Below are 23,066 nucleotides of genomic sequence, written 5' to 3' on the forward strand. Positions count from 1 at the left end.
GTCAACAGCAGGTTGGGATAAATAATACATATGAATTCTGCACATCCTACCCTGGAATCCATTATAAATATGGAGGATTTATCCGTCTAGCCTCCTGAAAACATTCAATATCGAGGTCTATGGTGTCAACAATGCGATAGAACTTAAACTGGGAGAGAGATTGTGTGCAGTAAAGATGAATGTGTACATATGATAATGAGGGAATAACATCCGGCTCCATAGGAAAGAGTGGGGAGGTGACGGAGAGCCTCGCACAGTACCAGGGTGAAGCTCTTTGGGGAGGCGGCCCATCTCTTGACGGTGGTGAGGGGCCACTCCTGCACCATCTCCTTCGTCTTCTCATCCACTCGCATCACCGACTCTTTGGTGATCCCCAGTAGCCGGGGCACCAGCTTATTTTTGCCCTTCATCTTTTCCTGTCACAATAGGAGAAACACCAACAACGCTTATGTCTGGGTTAAACACCTACGTGGATGATTCACCCAGTTTTGCACAAAACCTGTTGTGCCGTTCGGCTGGTATGTGTGTGTCCTGATATACAGTACATGTGTCTGTGGCTTGCACACTAGCTGGGGGAGGAAAAGGGAGAGCTGTGAACTGACCCTGCAGAGTTCAGCCTTATTTAACTGCTGCTTTATGGAACAAGGTCTCCACACGCCTCACTTCCCGCCTGCACACCAGCACGGTGCATCCACCATCTCTCTGCCTCCCCGCCTCTAGGGGCCCTCCGCTCTCTGCCCACTGGAAATCTATTAGCGCTCACGTCAGAGTCTGAGCCTATACTTGGCTACCCTCCAGGGCAGCAGAGGATGACACAAAAATTAGAGGTTTGTACAGACAGGGAGGTCAAAATACCTTTCATGTCTCCGAGCTATTGTTTTCATCTCTAGGTCAAAATGTAGAGCTCCGGGGCTGGAACAAAAGCCACTAAGCAGAATGGCTTCAACTGTTCCTAGCTCTTAAATACAAGGACAGATAACATTATCCCAGCAGTCATGATCGCTACGAACAATGATTTATTTAAAAACCTTCATTGTTTTAGGTTACATCGCTTGAGCGTCATAATTATCCAAGCAGGAAGGTTGATTTTGTGGATGGATAAGCATGTAGATAAAGCAGAAACGCTTCACCCCGGCTAAGTGTGGGAAAATCTGCTGGGGCTCACAAAGGAAAGAAAGCGGGCGGTCAAGGTCAGATGGCAACCGAACTACACTCAAACCTGCATGCATGTCCATAGACTCACACAGACACACACACACAGGCTGTTGTATTCCCACATATTTCCATATCTGCCAGGTTTATATAAATACTGTATATGTATTGCAATAATGGATTTGCCATTGGAGCCTGCAGTGATTAAAGACTGGAGGGTGACACATGGAAGGTTACACCTTTGCTTCAGCAAAGCCAGACTTGTGCTTTTGGCAACAAGAGGAGAGTGCAGCAGAGTGAATTATTTAACAGTGTCTTGAAATGTCCATCACATTTTCTCATGGAGGACAGGCGGGACTCACATACGCACACACATTAAAACGAGAATCTTCAACTCGCAGTCGGCTTTAACTACTCAACCAAACATTCGATTTATAGTCCATTAAGACCAGGGCTGACAAATGTAATCAGCCTCGATTTCCTCTTTCCCCTCTTTTTCCTCAAGATGCTAACCGAATGAGCTTCAGCCTGGGAGATTTCACAATACCTGCTCGTCTGGCTCAACAACAACAGAATAGCAACTGTCAAAGCAGCTGAATAGCAAATGCAGCAGCTTCCACCCTGAGCCCTTTGGTGATTATGATGCCGTTTGTTGTTCTCAGCAGGCTTTCACATCTGCTGACAGCGTGATGTATATCAGATCAGATGGACGTGTCATTAAACTGGGAATGCTCAGTAATTATGCATGGGAAAGATCAAATATTTAAGAAATGTTAGAATACAATCAAGCATGTTTATGGGATATCATTGTGTATGAACAATTGAACATGCTGGGATTGAGAAGTAAATACTGTGACAATGTGAAAGCATACATTCAAGATATGCAACCTTTTCTCTCTTCACTTCACTATGACCTTACCTTCACTAAGAAGAAGGACACTCCATAGGTCAGGAGGGACCGGGCAAGCTTCACATATTTCACTTTTGCCTCAATCTCCGTCATCTCGCCACAGAGTTTATGTTCCTGGACAAAGAACAGAAGTGAGACCTCCTCAGCACTAAACAGTAAGATCTATATGTGTGTGTGTGTTATTTCTCATGTCGGACAAAAACTGTTTATGAGATGAACCTTTTTTTAAAATACATACGTGGAATATTTTCTTCTCCGACCCTCTCTGCTTGATGTACTCTTTGGGTAGGAACTCCTTCAGGCTATGCAGATAAATGACATTTTTACACTGTTACTCTTTGGCGCTGCAGGCATTTCCTTTTCTATTAACATACCTCCACGTATGAGGTCATTCTTGCCCTAGTGTGTGCATATCAGAAAACAGTTGTAACAGCTGACATCACCCCTGAGGATTGGAGTTGAGGAAACGGCAGAAGAAATGGACTGAACCAAAGTAAACAGAGATATCCAGTGTATCTGGATGGCGCTGAGCTGAACGAGGCAAAGCAAACCGTGCCAAGAGTGTTTGGAAATGAAGGCTTGTGTTGGAGGTAATGTATCACTCGGTGGAGGGAGGCTTACTCAAGGAATCCAGGCTTGTGTTTGTGCTCCACATGGGGCCCGAACTGGATCTGAGCCTGGATCCCAGCGAACTCGCAGGCTTTATCAAAGGAGACAGGGTGGGAGCCGTTGAGTATATCATCCCTTGCCTAGAGGAGAGACACGCAGAGGAGAGACAGTGAGAGAGAGACAGACACGCATGTAAAGGCCTGGAGTACAAAGACACCACAATTACCCAAGGTCCATAATGGCCGGCCCATTGTCAGTATGAATGTGCGGTGGCTTAACAAACTGTGTCTTCTCAGTCAACTGGTAAGTGTATAACTAAGGCAGGGACAGTTCACACACACACACACACACACACACACACACACAATTGAGGACAGCCAAATCAGATTTGTTTGTGACAATAAAAGCCATTCTAGGCTTTCAAATGTGACAGCTTCAGCAGTTTGTCATCACAGTCCATTACGTGTTATTAAAAAAAGGAAAGACATTACAGGAATGCCTCCGTCTCTCCCAGTATTCCATCTGCATTACAGCACATCCTCCATACGCTGTGAAGAAATCCAATGAATGGCTGAATTATTATTTTTCTCCACCAAGCACAATATGGTTAAATCTGTTTGGTGCTGCTGAAGCATCACTTATGTCTCCATGGCTTTTAAGACTCTCTGCTCTGGGAGGCTGTCCACGTTATTATGGAGGTAGATGGAAAAGGAGAAGCTTTTGTTGACATCTTTCAGGCCGTTGTCAGCATTGGCCGGTGTTCTCCGGGGGGTAGTCGGCTCTGCCTCACTCTCGCTTTCTAGTTCACTGCAGCAAGATTAATGGCTCCCAAAGCTGAGACGCTAGCTGACAGCCAAAAGCCTCCATCAGAGCTTTTAGCATTAGCATATTAGTGCGCGGAGCACACTTGGCTCGTTCTTATCGTCCCATTACATCAAAAGCAAAGTTAACAGCAACACACAGCAACAGCAATGACGACGGCAACAATCTAAACCACTTATAATCAATCAGCCAGTCCTGAGTACAGCGGATACATACAGTTAGTACACCCAGATGGAATCAGCCATTACACGGAATTCACACTAATCCATCCATACTGTGCACTATATGATAGCTGGTGTAGTATGATTTTAGGAATAAAGTGTAAAAATGTGTACTAGTATCCCTAACTAGCTTCACACCAGCATTGTTGTTAAGCTACCTAGCAAACCACTTACATGATAAGCATCAACATGTCAACATTACCCTGCTGAAAGATGATGACCAAGTTGTGTGCAATTTAAGTTTAATTCTAAATAGACTGCTGCTATGTTTACAGAGAAAGTAGGTTTGATTCTGCCGCCATTGTTTCAGTAGCACCCAATTCGCTAAGCTAGTAAACAAAACATTTTTGTAAGAAATTTATTTAAAATTGATCTAATGTGTGAGATTTGTTATTTACACAGAGGCACATACACACCATGCACACACATGTAAAGAACAGCACAGCTAGATACACACACACACACACACACACACACACACAAACATCTCAAGGTTCCATACTGCTTTTGCTACATTTCTCAGTATGCCATACACACGCCTCCATAGCTAAAACAAAAATCTAATATATATATAGGAATCGTGATGGTCAGCCCATTATTTCTAAGCAGATGGTTGGCCTGAGTGGGACCAGTATGACCGCTTAATCCACAGAGAAGTCAACATTCTCACAGCGTAGGCTACTTGACCGGTGATATAAGCGAACATTCGAGGTCATTCTAACTAAGCTGCAAAAGTGGAAATCAATCACAGGACATCGGAAGCTGCCATACACAGCCTGAGGCAATGACGCTGAGGTCAACCAGTCCAGCTAAGCTCAGGGTAGAACACGGCCATAAAAAGAACCGCTTACATAGGGAAACACTAAAGCAGCTAAATGAACGCATTGTTTGGTCAGCAGGAATAAATCAAGCACGGGAATAATAAAGAAACTAACATTTATGACAAAGGCAAAGCCAAAACATTCCAGTTTGAATACGGATCAGAGGCATCCTGGTGTCCAGGCGAGCTGAGGCACAGCCACAGGCCTGTCTGTCTCTCTGTCTCTCTCTCTATTCCCCTTTCACTCAATTACATTTTCCATCAACGCAAACAAATAAATAAATCCCCAAAACTGCACATTACTGAGCTGTAACACCGACTCAAGAACTGCTGATGGCAAAGGAAACATGATGAAATCATGTTTCATGAGTTCTTTGGTTGACAAAGACTGACAGACTGGACTCTGAGTACTGAATCATCCCCCTCCCTCCTCCCCCTCACACACACAAACACACATTTTAACTACAATTCTCCTCATTTAATCGTACACTTTCAAATGGAGTGAGCTCACGCAAAAGCACATGGGCACCACATGCAGAGTGATGCTGTCGGTGTGTTCCAAGCACACATACATGACAGAAAGGGAGTGGCTGTATAGTAAAAGAGATTAGTCTGTTACCTACAGAGCCTCTATTATGTGTGTGTGTGTGTGTGTGCGTTATGTCTGTGGGCGGGGTGGAAACCAAGGAAATTTCGAACATTAATAAACATTTGAGCTCATTGCTAGGACGCTGTGCCAAAAAAGACATGGGGGCAAAAACATCCTAATCTGTACAAGCTGGATTAGGTGAATGAGAAATTATGAAAAAGAGACAAGAGAAGAGAGAAGAAGGAGATGGAAGCAAAGTCCAAGCTGTGCCTTTGCAAAAGAGACCCCTGTGGTCGCTCACAGCCTGGGGTGTGTTCCATGCAGCCCAAGAGAAGGATCTCTTTTCTGGCTCAGTTAGTCCTTTTTAAACAGTGACAAATTAGACCCACTGCCATGTAAAGAGTCTCTGTGATCCGCCTGTGTAACAATCTGACGTGAGAGAGAGTGAGAGAGAGAGAGAGAGAGAGAGAGAGAGAGAGAGAGAGAGAGAGAGAGAGGGAGCGGAAGGACAAATGGAGAAGGGCAACTGAGAGGCAAAAGGAGGCGGGGGGGCAGGAGGCGGGGTTGTTATTGTGGAAGGAAATATGAGTCTGTGTTGTGAGGAGAGAATGATATGCGGAGTGCTGTAATATGTGCCGGGGAAAGAGGGTGGGGATGTGTGCGATTATGTCAGAATGTGTACGAGGAGGGGGAGTGAGGGCGAGAGGCAAACAAGATGAGAAGGAAACAAGAGGGCCAAAAGACGAGAGACAAAACGGGAACAGACAGATAGAGGGGAGGAAGAGCAGCAGGCAGAGAGGAACGGGGTGGACGGCTGTTATGAACATATCCATAAACAAGACAGCCGTGCTTGAAAAGATGGAGGGATTGGAATGATGAATGACTGTGCTTGTTCACCGAGCCCAGTTTTTCCATGCTTTTATCTTTTCTGTGTGGGAGTGTAAGCAACACTGTGCGTTTCTTTCAACATATTGCATTCATTTGTGTCAACATGTGCTTAAGCACATTCAAAATGCTGCCTTTCACTTCTTCTCCCTCTATCTCGCCCATACAGTGTACAGGTGTGTGTGTGTGTATGTGTGTGTGTGTGGGAGGGGGCACTCCAGGGTCCATTGTGTGAGTCCAGCGGTCAGCAGGGAGCTCTCCTTCCCCAGACCGGATAGGCTAATGTGAATGCAGTGAGGTGTGCAGTGAGCAAAGGCTGGCCGCTGCAGTACCGACTCAGCTGACCCCCCCAGGGAACCCCTTTGTGCCAGCAGCTCTGTCTTCTTGGTTTACAAACGCTGGTAGGACCAGCACTGTTAAGCATCCACACACACACACATACACATAGTGACACAAAAGGGGAGGCAGAGTGAGAGAGAGAAACCAACAGATTAAACTCACCACCGCTTCTTGCAGACTAAGCTGAGCTCCATGTTCCAAGCTCAGTTTTCACTACAATTTCAGTGTACAAAACAACCGCTGAGACACAAAGTGAAGCAGACCAACACATACCGTACGTATTGGACCAATCTGTAATACATTAGGGGTGTTAGAAGACGACTCTCCAAACTGTCAAAACTCATGAACCTTGTACATGGCAAAATGAAACATGCATGCATGCAAACAGAAACACGTCCTTACAGAGCGGCGGACACGTTTCTCCCGTTTGAAAAAAGCAAACAGCCCGGCCAGCGGCGCAGTCAGCCAATCAAGTGTGGGATGGAGTACTCATCTATTATACAAACTACTTAAAAAGGATGTCTCCAGCAAAAGCCCATTAAGGTTGGCGTTGCGAAACTAATCAAGCTGTGCCCATCCTCATATCATTCTTTACAAACAGACATTAAAACAGCCTGTCAATATAAAGGTCAGAGCCACACGAGCAGCCACTGTATAACTGCTGCTGAGTCTCTACAAAGTCTGCATGCGGAAAGCTTTTGCTTGCAATGGGGCGACAGATAAAAGAATTAACAACACAATGATGGAGGAATGTCACACGATAGGACACAAATGTGCTATTGGCTGGCGTTTCAAGAACCAAGTCAAACCTGTTTCTATCACATCTGAGCCAACCACATTTCAGAGTCTGTCCAGATCTGACCGAGAGCTGCATGCAAGCTACAATGTGCTTACCGACCCTACGCACAATGTCTTCCATCTGTTTGCAAAAGCCACAGACCAAACCGATGTATTTCGTTCTCTGGCCCGAATAGGCGACGTTTGAGTTTAAGTGTAGTTCTTGGATTGTGTCGTCACAGCTCGGGGGTCTGTTTGGCCTTATTTCATCGGAAACAGGTGATTGTAAGAGGTTTACCTGAACATACAGCAGGTTCAGCTGGACCGGGTCTCGCGAGTCCACGTTCTGGTCCGAATAGAAGAACTTGCGCCTGAGCAGCAGAGTCTCGCTCTCTTCCACTCCCTGCTCTCGGAATGTCCTGCTATGGTCCAGCCAGTTCACTGTGCAATAAGCATACATAGACATTCACTTCAGAACGGTGCTGCAAGAGGAAGGCACCAGAAGTAAAATTATACAGACACTTTGGAGAGTCTTTAAAGATCAAATTAGACGATTAATTACCGAAAAACTAAAATCTTCCCTGTGTATGAATAGTTTCTTTTGGTCTATATCTCCAGAGAAGAAAGCTAGTTTTCAGGCTAAATTGAGTATGGATTTAATTTAGTTCTCTGAGCAAAAGATAGTCATTTCAATTTCATGAAATTTTTATGCTTTATTAGTGTAAAAATAGAAAACGGGTTTCAAATGAGACGCTTCTGCAGGCGCTTCCCCTTCCCCTTCACACTCACAATCGTCATCTGTGTGCAGCTTGGCTTTGAGCTTCTCCATCTTCCTCTCATCTCGCTGCAGCAGAGTTCTGTCTCTCCTCAGCGTCCCCATTCCGTCCTCCTTCTTGTCCTCTGTCACTTCTTGGATGAGGGAGTATTCCTCGTAGTTGGTGATTCCTGAAAGGGGCGCAAGAGATCCAGGGGAATTGGAAGATGAAAGGAGCCTCTAGAACGGGCATGACAACGATAGAAACTAGCTGAGGAGAGCGCTGTGCTGCTGCATTGCCTCGTCTCGTCTACGTCTTTTGAAACGGCGGAGTAGGGAGCGGGGCGAACCAAAATGAGAGTGCAGCAGACGAAGCCGAGCAGAAAGAGCTTCTCTAAACAACGATATCTTGCAGACACACATCCTTCTGCTCCCTTAACCGTTTGAGCACAATTGCAGCTCATTAGAATGGAAACAGACAGCTAAGGGACCAACTCTGAGTCAGGAGAAGACGCCACACTTTGGGCCTTCGCAGGAACGCTCCACCATTAATTAGAAACTAGCTTGTTTGAGCTTGATAAATCATGCCCATTAAGTCCTAAACAAAATGTGATTGGGAATTTATCAAGCATAAGTTAATGTTCCGAAGTGCTGCATCTGCGTCCAAATGCCAAACTTGATACCTCGTAATAACACAGCGACATCATAGAACCTTTTAGTACTCAATGAAGTGAGGAGGAAACGCCTTGTGCTAAAAATAATGAAGAGGATGAATAATTCAAGCCTGGGCGATGGCTTTGGAAGATTCATATTGGCCGTCGTGCAGGAGAACCTCACTTACCTATTCTACTGCATATGGTGACCAGCAGCTCGCCCACCGTTTTGGAGTCATCCACCATGATGGTTTTGACAGCGCCGTCCAGCATTTTAATCTTCTGCGGCCGTTGTTTCTTCTTGTACTCCAGGATGTCCTGAGAAACAAGAGAGGAACCACTTGTGGGTTTTTATTACAGCTTTCCATAAACAGATCAGATCTACATTCCACCACCACAACCCCACATAAGGTGACATAACCTTACCCCGTTACGCAGCATGTAATAATCCAAGGTTCTGCCCGACTCGAGCCAGATGCCTTTCCGGGGATCATCGTCGGACAGGAAGAGGCCATAATCTGAGGCTGAAACACACAAAGTCAGCAGGAAGTCATACCATACCTTTGCAGCTTGTGAACGATCAGTGACGGCGACAGTACCTTGTCCCGACTGGGCTTCAGGGACCCTTTCTCTGATGATTCTGCACGCATCGTACACGGGCGTGGAAGGTTCAAACTGCATGGTCTTCACCACGTTGCACTGGCGCACGCAGATCTTTAGCGACAGGGCCACCATCTTGGTGGGTCGTATCACGGCCTCACCGACCTTCACACCTACAACACACAGGAGACAGAACCATGAAATAGATGGGCTACGTTTTTATTGTTTTCAACAGACCATTATTAAAATCTGCTCTCGTAAAACAGCCATGCGTGACAAGAGGGAAGCTGAAGTCTCCACGGCACAATACAATACAAACGCCACTAAGAACAGAACAAATCTCCACAATTATCTCCGCGGGGACGTTTCTACGTGTGAAATTGAATGTGTGTAGCGGCGTACGACTGCTTTGGCAGCTGTTCAGTCCTCCCCGCTGTGCAAGAGAACTTCTGTCTGATAGCAGTGAGAGACATAGATTGGCTGGACGGAGGTAAACTGTGCAGTCATTGAGCAGAACAGGCGGGGGGATAAAGCGCGTATCTCTAATCCCTGGGAGGAAAGGTAAGTCAAAAAACAAAGAAAATTACACTCCGGTGACGCATCATTACTCGCTGCCCTGCCGGCTTTCATTCTCGCAGAAATCGACGGTCGCTTTGTCGCAACGCTGCAATTAGAGTGAATCAGTTCAAGCATTGAAAACTCCATCTGCGAGAGAGACCTTGACCCCGGCATGAACACGGAGAGAGATCAACTGAATACACTGGGCTGTCTATAATCACAACAGCTCTCTATCTCCTATTTTCTGTAGTTATTAACTTTCCTACTCTGTTGCCTGCTACGTTCTAACATTTCCATATCCACGTTCCCCATATATATTTATATAAGCTTTAGATTTCCACGATCCAGATCTGCAAACCTCTGAGCCCCCGGCAGAGACGAGCTGACATGGATTTCACCTATAATGATGGAGTTGTGAACGAGCCCTCCTGCCACTGCGGCTTTGTTGTGCCCATGCGTTGCCTCCGGTCGCCGCTCTGCTTGCCTGGAGTTCTTCCTCATACAAAAGTGGCAAAGACAGGCACAATGAAGACGGGGGTAATGGCGCCGCGTGAGCTCTCCTCTGTACGGAGCTGGCAGAGGAGCCCCACTGTGGTTTTGTCATCCGGCTCTTGCACTTTGTTCTACACAGAACAGCTTGACGCCATGAACTGACAAGACAGGCCACCCGGGTGCGTACACAGGTTTACATGCACCGATGATCCCACTGAGTGCAAACCTGACCAATTGTGTAGATCAACTGTATGTATTGTTTGCTGCAGCTCCTAGAGGATACCTAGCTTTGGATCCATCTTCACTTTTACTCCAAGGTTATTAGAGACGTGAGCGATTTGGTGAGTAATATTTATGTCCAGCATTGAAACCCAAGTCACGGCAGAATCTGATGTGACTCAGCGTCAGTCACTGCGGACACGAACTGCAAGAGCCCCATGATGAAACCCAGGAGGATCATCATAATCCCTAAGTTTACAGCAGCAAATGTTTCTGCGGGATCGTAGTGCAAACACTCCGACGCAAGGAACTCCTCATTAGCTCGTCTTTAAAGCGTGGATGGATGAGGAACGGCTCCCTGATGCCTCTTTCTGTCGGATCTATCATATTATTGCCCCGTCTGCATCACCGGCCAGACCCAAAAAACGGTCGTACCTGAAAGCTATCTCCTCCGCTTATCGCAAATTCATCAAAAAAAAGCTTCCTTCATTGAATTAGGTTTGTTTACTTTTCTAAATATGAAGATGCCAAAATGGCCAAAGAGCGGCTTGATGGGGAGTCTAAACGTGGACAATTTAATAGAGGCCAGGAATGAGAGGAGCCATCTGGGGAGGATGCAGCCCTGATTGACTGTAATGCCAGCAGCAGCAGCAGCAGCGGCACACACACAGAGCCTGAGAGCAGCGAGGACTGCTGTGATTACTGGACCGGTCTGCTGCGTCGCAACCAGGGAGGCAGCTGGACAGGAAACTCAAATGGTGCCAGTCTGTCAAAGGCCCCCAGTCGTTCTGTTTGAACCTCGCGTCTAACAGTACGAGGCGTTTAGAGCCTGTGAGGCTGCGGTGAGGGCTTTGTGTGAGAATGAGACTGTAGATGTGTTGCAACAATCCACAAGGTGCTTCAGTTTCAACGGTTTCATTTGATCAAAAAGCAAAGTAAATGCCTGCGAGTGTTTACACGCTGTTCTCCTGCCATTTGGATACAAAAGGAGTAGAACATGCAGAGTGTAACACGAGTCAGGGCGAGTCGCTCTCCGGAAACAGAAATTACTGGGCAACCTGAAAGCAGCCAAGGAAATCATTTACCTCACTGAGCGAGTGAGTCAGGGGCATGTACGACGCACAACTTGTTGAAATACAAAAAATTGGCGTCGCAACCGATCAGAATAAAAAGGTAATAGATCTAAACAGCAGCGAGACGACAGGTTAAGCAGCGTTTAGATTCAGGTCCCTTTATTGAGTCAGACTAAACTGAGAGAGCAAAGGCACAGCGGGAGGTTTATTTTTATATTAAATGAAAGGCTTTTTATTAGATAAGAAGAAAATACCTTCAGAAAATCTAATTATTTGTTCATGACTGTTAATCATATAACAGTCAGTTATACTGGCTCCTTATTTGAGTTTACAGGGGCAAAAATGTAAAATATATGTAGAATATATGTGTAATATATATGCTGCCATTTGCCCCTATGATGTCTGGAAGGAAAACATGTAAAAAATGTCTGAAATAATAATCTTTTAGGGGGGAAGAAACTCAAACTTCCCCTACTGAAACTAAAGATCCAACAGTACACCGACAATACTTTACACAGGAGTAATTGTTTATAGGAAAAACGGAAATGGAAAAATACTAATAAAATGAAACAAGACATGGCAATGAACAAAGACAGAGCCGTCGGCAACATGATGTGATTCATCAAGGTTGGAAATGAATCGCATCACTGCCGATCCTCCAAAAAGCAATTTTTTCGACCCACACTGCGACATGATTTTCAAGGTCAGATCATTACACCAAAGAAACCAGAGAAACAGAACTCACGCCACGATAAACAAAACACTTCAGACTCTGGATGCTCCAATAGCATTTGGAAATAAAGCCGAGAGCAGAAACGTCTCTGGTCTAATGAATACGACCCTGCAGCTCCCAACAACAAACAATTATGCAGGAGAAACTGCCATATTGGAATCTAAGGCACGTGTGTGTTGTACATTACTGTAAAAGGTGAGAATTAGAGTCTAACAAGGTGCAATAACAGTGAAAACAACAATGCTCTGAATGAAATGGCCAGTAAAGTATTTCCCCAGCAGCAGCACCGATACATTGAACCCTCATTTAGTCCAGCACATTATCTGCAGGCTGGCGGGGCTATTATCATCGTCTAGTTAAAGGATGTTGCAAGTCAGTGGCACTGAATGGAGGGGTGGAAATAATTCCATCATCAGCAGTTGTCAGGATTGCTGGGGGCAGCAGGATGAAAGTGTGTGTGCGCGCGCGTGTGTGCGCGTGTGCAGAGGTTACTCAAAATCACTCCCCGCCTCACCTCCTTTCCTCTCATCTTTACATCCTGCACCGACACTCTGAGCACATCATTAGCCTTTTATCCCTGGCTGACTGAGAGCATGGTCAGTTTCCTGCATGTCAATATGTCTCCGGAGACCAACAAGACTTTCCTGGAAAAAAAAAGAAACGGCAAACAATCCAGAGGAGGGAAAGTGTACTCGCTTTTTCATCCAATCCCAGTTCTTACTGTAAAATAGATCTCAGTTAATCTCGTGCCAGGCCCAGGCGCTGTATGTTCCAACAGATATGGAGCTCTGTGTTTTGTTTCTACATTCAGCCGCTGCCAAGTATCATTTTGAGCATCTAAACGCAGGGAATGGAGTTTAACAGCACACAAGAGGCAGACATTCATCAACCGTCATAAATACATCTCAGTAATGACGATGAGACGAACCTGATTTAGTATACGGAAAAAATTATGAGCAATCTATGTATTTAATAGGCAAAGAGCTGTAATTTAAGAAGCGCGGGGCCACAGAGTAATCGTTCTGTCAGCTCGTCTGCAGCATTAATAAGAACGTGAGGGCGATGTCATTACTGCGCGGGGAGGTGAAGGTCGAAGTGTTTGTGAACCGACCGTTTGGACAAAGCCAGATTCATCACAGCGCCGCCGCCGCCGCCGCCGCCGCCGCCGTCTCACTTTGAGCTCAGACGCACAGAGCAAAATTAAAACCGTCAACGATCGCAGTGGTGCACAGTATCGCATTTTCATTACTAGATATAAAATTAATAAAGGCGGCCTGAGTAATGTGCCAATTTCAAATGTTCACATTTCTCAGCCTTTCAGAAGCGATATTGTTTTATTATCAAGATGTCCTTGTGGTCATTTCCCTGCAGAGAAGACTTCCTGAATCTAGGGTCTAACTGAATACATTTTCATATAATTAACCATCAGTCAGAGGCTGTCACCTCCGTCCTTATCATTTCCTCCACGCAGTTTAAAAATTAATCAATCATGACCTGTAGAACAGAGCAACTGCTTGATAATAGAATTACTGTGTGACAGTATGGAGACTTTGTCAAACCGTACTTGTCGATTCCAATCATCATCAAAGCCGTACTCAGATTTTCAAACTACCATCTCTCTCCGTTCCGTAACATTGGTATATAAGCCCGTTCCTTTTTTGGACCGCAGTCTTTGCTCTCGGGGCTGCACACTTTGTCGTAATGCAATTTGAGGTTACGGAACCTGACAGAAATCATAAATCTTGCCCTTGTCGCAGGAAGAGAAAGTGCAGCTCCTCTTGTGATAAAAATATCCAGCTAAGAGTGTCCTCCAGCGGCACCATTCCTGTCAAACAGATACGCTTCCTCTCCACAGAAGCATTTACTCATACAAACTGCCACAGACAAAGAGACATTTATATCAATTCTTCAATCATAATTCTTGGACGTGGATGACTGGAACATTTTGTGCCATGCAGGCAGACTGTGCTCCAATATCCAGTTGAGTAATTATCTAGGCGGATTATACATCATTTACATTACTTTTAAAAGATATTATTTATTAGTTTAGGTCCGACTAAGTCCAGCTACTCGTAAAATCCAAGAGAATAATACATCACATCACATTGGCACAGCGGCGGACGGAAAGACTCAATCTGCAGCGTCCTTCATCTCGTTTAGAAATGTGACGAATGAGCTTCTTAACATATGGAGGAAGAAACAACTGCTGAGGAGGAGGAGGAGCAGGAGGAGCACTCCACCCAGCAGCTGCAGCCAGCCCATGAGCCAGGCATTCAGTCAGGCATTCAGTCAGGCAGTCAGTCTGGGCCTTGTGTCTTACTGGAGTTGTTGTACTGAAGACGTCAGAGAAGTGTCAGGGAAAGAAGTCTTTTGGTTTCCTCTGATACTCTGAGGGATGAACTCAGCCCCGGGCAGAGCATTTTGGTCGACTCCCTCACAACCGTCTGGTTACTGACTGACTAGGAGGGGGAAAGAAAGGAAACGCTTCCAACTAAAGTGAGCACATCTGCAGCCAAACCTTCTGCTTCTCCACTGTAATAAGAGAAGACACAATCAGAGTGCACACTTTGGTTCGTGGTTGTTTATACAAAGGTGACAGGAAGTTGCCTCAATAAAAATAATCTATTTCTGTTATATAACACTAACTATAGAAGGTGTTTACATAGGTCTATATTACCATAACGCCTCATTTCCTCTGCATCCTTTCACTCGTTTATCTCATGCCCCAGAGAACCTTTGCCATGTTATTACTGTGTTTATGATTGAATAAGAATAATGAGCAGGTGTTTGTCAAGTGGCTTCAATTACATCATCCACACAGGTTAGCCTGTAATGTACAGTTCTCTGCGTTTACGTGCCATATGGAAGGTTTTAACCCCAAATGGTCTAAACATGCAGAAACGCCGTCGGACAATTATCCCTCTCTGCTATTGCAACAATTACACAGCATAAACTCTGCGTTGACATTTAGCTGCATTATGCACATCTGCATCAAAGTGGTTTAGGTGCATGTATGCGCATCTACTTGACAAGAGAGGCAGAGCGATCACAGTGCATTGGGGTTACAAGGCACCAGCCAATCCAGGAGCCTCCAGCCTGGAAGTACCTGTGACTAAACGCTCATAGGTGCGACAAAATCATTACTGCAGTTTTTGAGAGCAAAGGCACCCGGATTGCATCTGACAGCCAGGATGTGGAGCAGATTGGAGCAGAGCGGGATGTATCAGCAGGTGGAGTCGGCCCGAGCGTCAATAATATCCAATCACATCAGTTCCTCCCCTGGATAACGGCAGACTGATTAACGGGCGAGGAGGAGGAGGAGGAGGAGGAGGAGGAGGAGGAGGAGAGCCCCGTCTGGGAGTTTGAAGTCACAAACACAAACAGCACCCAGCATATTAATATACCGTACATCCCCAAGGACAGATCGGTGACTGCTGCTGACAAAACTGGACTTTTCTCATTAGTCTTCTCTGTGGCGGCGGCGGCGGCGCTCGCAAGTTACCCGACACAACACACACAACTGACCCCGAAACAGTGTTTAAAGTTGGAGCGATGACTGTCAAAGATGCAATCAAATTAAGAAGTATACAATCCGGTGCTCTTGTGGAAACCTACAGGGAGAGATGCGGCAATTAAGATAGTGTGTCTACTCCTCTGCTGTGGTCGTGTGTGTGTGTGTGTGTGTGTGTGTGTGTGCGTGTGTGTGCAGGCCTCACAGTATGACATAACTCAAAAGCTGCGTTATCAAATATAGACAGGCACCCACAGGGAGACAGAGAGGCAGCACCACCCGTCCACAGATGTAATTTGCCGGCAATTAGTGGGAGACTATACATAAAAGGGCGCTGAAACTTAACCAATCTGAACAGATGTAAAGTAAATGACTGCCAATGCTCATGAAATCATCCTTACGTCCCGTTTTCCTACACCCACTTATCTTGGTTCAGCATCGTGTCACAGCCTGGGCAGGTCATTAGTCCATCACAAGGGCTGACACACACACACACACACTGATAGACACAAACGCATTGACATCTACAGGCAATTTAGAGTTTGGAATTCAGCTAACCTGCAGGACTTTGGGGGTGGGAGGAAACCCACGCAGAGGCAGGGAGAACATGCATACGCCACATAGAATGGCGATTAGTTATAAAGCAGAAAATGGGCAAAATGAACAGCACAGCACAGCACAGCGGATACTGACAGTAGAAGAAGTCACGAGTCACAAGATTCAATGTCTGAGATCGTAGCTTATACAAGGAAAACTAAATGTCCAGGAATGAGCCTGAAGCCCAAACACGCAACTTTAATCATAACCAACAAGCATAAGAGACGGCTCATCCTGCAGGGAGCTGTGAGTGTGTGAGTGTGTGTGTGTGTGTGTCTAAGCTCACACCTCTGGCTCCCACATACAGTTCAGTATATTGTGCCTGGATTGTCGCGCGTCCTGTAAATCAGCTGACTCCAATCTCCTGTCTGCTCAGGCTGCACGGCGCTGAAGCCCCTCATACCTCAGCAGCTGACTGCCTCCCACCACTCGCATGCTGATTACAGTACGAGGAGCAGCCGAATGGAACACACACTGGCTTAACTCCAAAGTGTAATGGACTCTCTCTCTCTCTCCCCTTCCTCTCTCTCTCTCTATCAGCGTGTTCCATCCTCCAGTGTGCTGTAGAGGAAGACCCCCGGCACGAAAAAAGGCAGAAAATCACTGAGCTGGTAAATCACAGCAATTAGCAAAGAATAAACATGAAAAAGCTGATTTATTTGTTAAATCGAGGAGGGCAGTCGCTTTGGGTTTCTATTCTATTTGTTTATGTGAGCGTGTGTGTGTGTGGTGTCAGTTAGCCTACAGGGTGATGTAGCACTGTCTCAGAGTATCTTTACAAGCGTTAAATCCTCCCTGGTTCATGCCGAGTGGAGCAGTGTTGTTGTATTAGAGCGGTTCAGGGAGAGGCCATGTTGTCGGCTTATTGTTTCCACATCAGTGACTCTGCCCACAGTTGCCATGGCGGCTGCTGTGCCCACCTATTTTCCTGGACATATAAGGTAGCAGCGGCCGGTCCCGGGGTCGTCTCTGTGAACTTTGCCCCCTCGGCAGCGATATGAGAACTTACAGGTGACGTCAGCTTTTAAATGTCGGGCGGTCGAGGTCGGAGGGAGCGGCGACAGCGACAGCGGCGGCAAAAAGGTCCCGGTTACTTTCGAAAGCCCCCTCAGCGATCCTGTCACAGCGTAAAGAAACGCTCCGTAGAGAAAGAGGGATTGAGTTTGATTCACTTTGATGGAGCGAGTCTGTAAGTGAACAGAGCTTTGCTGTAAGAGTCACTTCAGTTTTGGGTGCTTCACTGAAGTTTGAGGCATAATAATGTAACATTACAGCGTGACAGCGCCAACCTGCCTGTGACATCTACCACTGATGCTTTGATCCAAATGTTCCCAGAGCAAGATTCCATCTTAAAAAAGGGCCTGAAAGAGGAGACGACAGAGCAGAACGTATGAGGGAAGCACTAAAGCAACGCCACTCAATTAACCAAACAGAGATTTCTGAGAGTGCGTTTCCTCACGAGGAGATTAACGAGCGGACAGCGGCTGAAAAGTGGACAACCAAAGGTGAAAGCAAACTGTGCCGGGGCCAACGCAAACCAAGGACTCCATTACCCGGTTAACAGGGGGAGCCCAGTCCAAACACAGTATCATTGTGTGTATCCTCCCAGCTTTGTTTTTCTCTCAGCGAGGACTAAAAGCACTGGAGAGTCAAAATGTTTAAACTGGCTGGAAAAGGCACAGACAACAATTTTCCCTGGGACAAATATCACACACTTCACAACGTTCTCTCCCAGCCGATGCCTTTGTGCCAGATGTGGACAGGATCTACAGAGCTGGAGTGTAAAACTCGCTGCAATGCCCAGGTGAGTTAGCCGACGAGATGAACTTTAAAAGCGGCAGAGAAAAGGAGTGCGAAGGCTTTAAAAGGAACAATTGTTAATTAAATAAAGAGGCAGAAGAACTCGACTGCGACTCTTTTGTGACAATGGCTGGAGAAAATGACAGCTGAGCATTGAGAGCTGCTTTTGTTCCAGCTGTTTTGAATAACAGTTATTCAATGACGCCGTGGAGAAAAAAATGAGCTTTTTGAAGAAATCCTCCTTCATGAGAGATCGGAGGTCCAAACAGAGCAAAGCTAAATTAAATTAAATAGCCTCCTGGTTGGGCCATAACAGCATAATCGCAGGCTATCTGGTAATTCCTGCTTTCCCTCAAGTAGTGGAGGTTGATTGAATTGTCTGGGATGCAGCTGAACGTCATTTCCATATCTTTTAGGAGTGTTTTTCCTCCTCTCTCCTCAGTGGATTCTCAGTGTTTCGACAGCGTCCAGGTGTTTCTAGTTAGCAGAAACAAACATCCCTCGCGTAAGTCGTCGAGTAAACAACTGGTCGACTCCTCCACCCAGCCGCCCACGCTCCACTCAGCATGGAGATCCTTTGCATTGGGTGGACAAGGTCAGCTGAGGAGAAGCATTACAACCCCCCCACACACACACCCTCCCCCCTGTAGGACCACAGGGGAGACGAAAGCAAAGCCCCTGTGGAGACGTCCTGCAGCTGGAGCCGAGGGGTGCAGATAAAGAATCGTAACGTTGGGGAGAGGACGCCGTAGCCCCGACACTCACAGGCCTCACTATTTCATGCTCTACATCTGCCGGTTTCCATAGCAACCTTGGTTTTTCGGGCAATTCCCAGGTCAGGTGGCTTCTGTCAGCTCCAGAGGCCTTTTGCTGCGCGCTGCTATTTCCACAAAATGACAAAGAGCTCTGAAATTGGTTCTCATGACTCAGTAGTTTTTAGAGGTTTGGTCCTCGTGGCTACAGCAGATTTCTGTTGTACGATTTCTGACCACCAGACTGATTAAAAAGGCTGAGAATTAAGTGGTCTCAGTAAATATTTAACAGCTGATAATATAAAATAACACAAGAGCAGGAAGGACAAGACGGTGAAAGGCCGACAACATCATTACTGCTGCTTCATCGCTTTTTGTCTGACTCAGCAAAAACAGAAACATTAAGGGCCCACCCCCCCAAACACACACACACATCCATACCTAACAGGAATGGACATTTTTACAAATCGCCTGCGTACAAAAATGAAGCAGAAATCGCACAAAAGCCGGATTTGAGCTTCATCCACCATAAGTAAGAATACAGGCGGTGCTAAGAAAACAATCTGCAGCCCAGCAAGGAATTCTGCAATCTTGACTATTACACGCCGGCAATAATGGCAGCACAGTCGCCGCTGAGTACCCCAGTGCGAGTCGCATACAAACAGAAGCAGCGAGAGGCGATCATTAGGAGCCGGCTCGTCCCAGCAGCTCGGCTTGTGCGAGCGTCTCTGTCTCACCGGGGGAAGTCCAGAGGAGACGAGCCGCAGGCCGAGCGCTCCCTGTACCCCAGTCTTTAACTCTTAACCTGATTACTGTAATGAGCTTAGAGCTCAGCTGCGTCCAATGCACAGCCTCTAATGCAGACGCACACAAACTCACTGGCAGAGCGTCGCTGGCGGTCGTGCACAAAGGGAAGTCATTAGGGGGCAATGGGTCAGAACAGGAAATTGCTATGTGTTGTAAAGTGAAGCAGGTTTATGGAGTAACTTACAGGAAATGATCAAAAACACAGAAATAAAGAAATACTATAGGGGGAAACATTAAAGGACTTTAAAGAAGCCTTCTGTAACTTATTGCGAGTGTAAAAGTAAGTACCAGTAAACAGTATTGTTGTGATTTACAGCCCAAAGTTAGCAGCACAGCACGGCTCCTGCTATCTCTCACAAACTGATGAGGAACCTATAAATCCAGACGAGTCCACCTTAAATCATGATGACACACTCAGCCCCTGACTCCGCATCTGCATACTGTGCATATATATCACCGGCTACCCCGGCTGGATGTGGCACCGCACTGATTGATGGTAACGGCTCTGGCCTCCTGCCACTTTGTCAACAACAACAAAGCCGGCAAGTTGAGCGCCGACAAGTGAAGAGACGGTTTGAATACGCTGAGATTCATAGATCGGGTTTAGATCATGTGTAGATACGGGGACATGTACGTCCTGTCGGGCTCATGCAGGACCCCTTGCTCCAATCAAGAAAGAGTGTGTGTGTGTGTTATCTGGAGTTAAACGGGCCTCTTACTGATACATGCGGCTAAATTAAGATGAGCAAACATATCAAAACACATTTATAAATACATTTTACAATTTCCATTTTAAAACAGATTTTCCTTACTTTTGCTTTGGAAATGAGGATCGCAGGCAAATAAGGCAGAATAAATTAAAGTGCTTTCAATTCAAGCCTGTGGACGATTTAATATTTAAAACGCGCCGTCTCAGCAGAAACCAGGAGGAAGAAACACAACACATTTTCAAAAGTAAGTAGCAGTTAAGGTAAATGTAAATGTCTGCTGTAGAGTGGAGGTGCCCTACACACACACACACACACACACACACACTCATTATTGTACCTACAATATGGAGCGAGAAATTCACAAGAAGCACACGACCTTCAGCGCCTGGCGTCCACCGGGAGCAGGAGCGCTTCTCCTCCCTGCCACCGGAATATAATTATGCTTATTGGCTGCCCTGCCAGTCACAGACGCAGAGTCTGGTGAGGGACAAGATGATTGTAATTACGGTTGCGTTCCTTCAAATCCACCCAAATTGCGAGTTGACACCGAGGTGATGGAAGATCTGTGCATCTGCAGTAATTTGCACTCCGTCAATCCTCTCATGGACAATTTAAGATGGGCTGTAGAGGAAGACATGTTCCATTACTCCCAAGACCCTGTTTTTTTTTTTAAAGGAGTAAAAGTGATGGCTTGATAATGTATGGGACCAGAGCCCAGTCGGTACGGAGCGATACAGCCTATAAACCAGGGAATGTCCTGATAGAGGCTTTCAGGAGAAGATGGGGCTCCGCTTGGAATTTTTTATTGGATAAATCTCATTTGGTTACATCACCCCCCTTCCCCAGGTTTCTGTTGTGTCATAGCAGCCTGATAAACACTCTCCATTTAGGGTTCTGGTGCTGGTGTGAGTCTGGGGCCAGGATGAGACTCCTGCATCTTGAAGTTTGTGAAGCTTTGCTGCAAAGCCAAAGGTACTTTTTTCTGTATTGGCTCAGTTCAGGCCTAATTCCTTGAACATCAAAGTGGCACAGCATCTCTATTTCATATTTTGATAATAAGCTTGCCACTGTGCGGTCTGTAGCTGCAATCCTTTTTTTAGCAAAGAGAGGAGACAACGTTCAATTATACAACCAATTTACCACAATTGTCGGGCTAATCTGTTTGCTTTGTCCGCAGTAAAGGCTCATTTACTCCATGCTGCAGATGTCGCCGCGTTATGAAAATGCCTGGAAACCTTGTGTTGTGTTGTGTTGTGCCGCGCGCCAGAGAAATGGAATTCGAGAAAAGAATGTTATCACTTGTGTGCGAGAAGCAATTTTTTTCTGAGAATGCCGCCCTCTCTTCACGCTGTAGGTGACGCGGAGCATTAAAGGGAAATCTCACACAATTGCCACGGCTTTGTGTTTGACAGTGTGCTGTGTACTGCTATTGTTGTGCGCACACACGTAGGAGAAGACTTTGTTGGAAAGGCTCGACAAAAACCTTCACGCAACTTCATTCTTTAGTATATTTGTACATGCTTGTTTGTCTTTAACCTCAAGCCTTAAGCTCTAAACGCTTCATACAAACAAATGTGACTTTGATGATTACAAAGCTCTCTTTCATGGAAGCTTCTCATCATGTGCTCCTGATTTCTGCCCGTAGCAATGCAACCTAAATGTCCCCTCAGCTGAACAGATTACTCATTAATGCTCACACAGGCTTATAATTAGTTACTTGTGAGCGTGCGGACAACTTTAACAGCTAGCTTACATTCCCAAATCTATACTAAACACGCACAGCTACACAAACATTACACACGCAACAAAAACAAGCGTCTTATCGAGCATCGACATTTTCTGGCAATTTACTCAGCAGAAAATGTCAATTGTGAATGTTGAGCAAAGACCAAAACAGAGAAGTAAGAAAAGTAATATGAAGGATAATAAAGCTTCAACACACCGCAGACGGCAGAGAGATAATCGCCCGCCTCATCTCAGCATCTGTTATCTGCGGCCTTCTTCTCCCTATTTATTCTCGTATCAGTTAATGTCCTCGTGAATGGCTGCGTTTCAACGAGCGGCTCCTTGATCTGCTCCGAACAACATCTGGACGATAGAAGCTCGTCCCAGTTTTTCCTCTTGGGGGCCAATCAACTCAGCAATTAATAAGACTACACTTCTACATTTGCTACTCTCTCCTTAACCTTCATTTTGCTTCCCCAAACCTTCGCTTGTGTTCACTGAATGGCTGACAAAGCACTCAGGAGAAGCAGCAACAAAGAGAACATATTGTTTTTTACTCAACTCTCACTTCTGCAGCAGCAACTGCCTGAAACCTGAAAAGTTGCCTTAAAGGACCCGTAGCTTCTTCTATATTAGCAGGTTAGTGTCGTTCCTTTTGGTCTGAAAATAGAGTTTGTGAAGTTTGTTGATAAAAGAATCCAAACAAACTCACGTTTCCAGCCTCGGTCTATCATTTTAAGCTGTTTTGGGTTTGTGTTGACAGTATGCAAATGAGCCACGGCTGTGATTGCTGCTGTCTGCGAGACACCGTCTGATAGTTACACCCACAGTCATGTGGCCTTCCAGCACCCAATGGAGGTCATAAATTCCTGTTGTCCCTAAGCAGACTCTAGGCTCTAGGTTCCATTATTCCAGACTGGAAGACATCTCAAAAACATGAAAGCATGTAGGAGAGTTA

The 23,066-nt window shown here is 45.9% G+C and overlaps 1 protein-coding gene across 1 annotated transcript in view; it reads right to left on the reverse strand.

Moving 5' to 3' along the window:
- Positions 1–23,066, reverse strand: part of tln2b (talin 2b) — a 66,980-nt gene that overhangs the window by 30,807 nt on the left and 13,107 nt on the right. Inside the window, exons 2-10 of the mRNA XM_076140660.1 lie at positions 9,131–9,304; positions 8,958–9,055; positions 8,720–8,849; positions 7,914–8,069; positions 7,423–7,565; positions 2,684–2,811; positions 2,301–2,364; positions 2,072–2,176; positions 261–416 (exon numbers count right to left, since the gene is read on the reverse strand). Of these exons, the coding sequence (XP_075996775.1) occupies positions 261–416; positions 2,072–2,176; positions 2,301–2,364; positions 2,684–2,811; positions 7,423–7,565; positions 7,914–8,069; positions 8,720–8,849; positions 8,958–9,055; positions 9,131–9,266 (1,116 nt within the window). The 5' untranslated portion in view covers positions 9,267–9,304. The remainder of the gene's footprint in view (positions 1–260; positions 417–2,071; positions 2,177–2,300; positions 2,365–2,683; positions 2,812–7,422; positions 7,566–7,913; positions 8,070–8,719; positions 8,850–8,957; positions 9,056–9,130; positions 9,305–23,066) is intronic.

This window comes from Genypterus blacodes, unplaced genomic scaffold (assembly GCF_046128005.1).
Source record: "Genypterus blacodes isolate CSIRO-AG114 ecotype Tasmania unplaced genomic scaffold, CSIRO-AGI_Gbla_v1 ptg000015l_1, whole genome shotgun sequence".
Taxonomy (NCBI): Eukaryota; Metazoa; Chordata; class Actinopteri; order Ophidiiformes; family Ophidiidae; genus Genypterus; species Genypterus blacodes.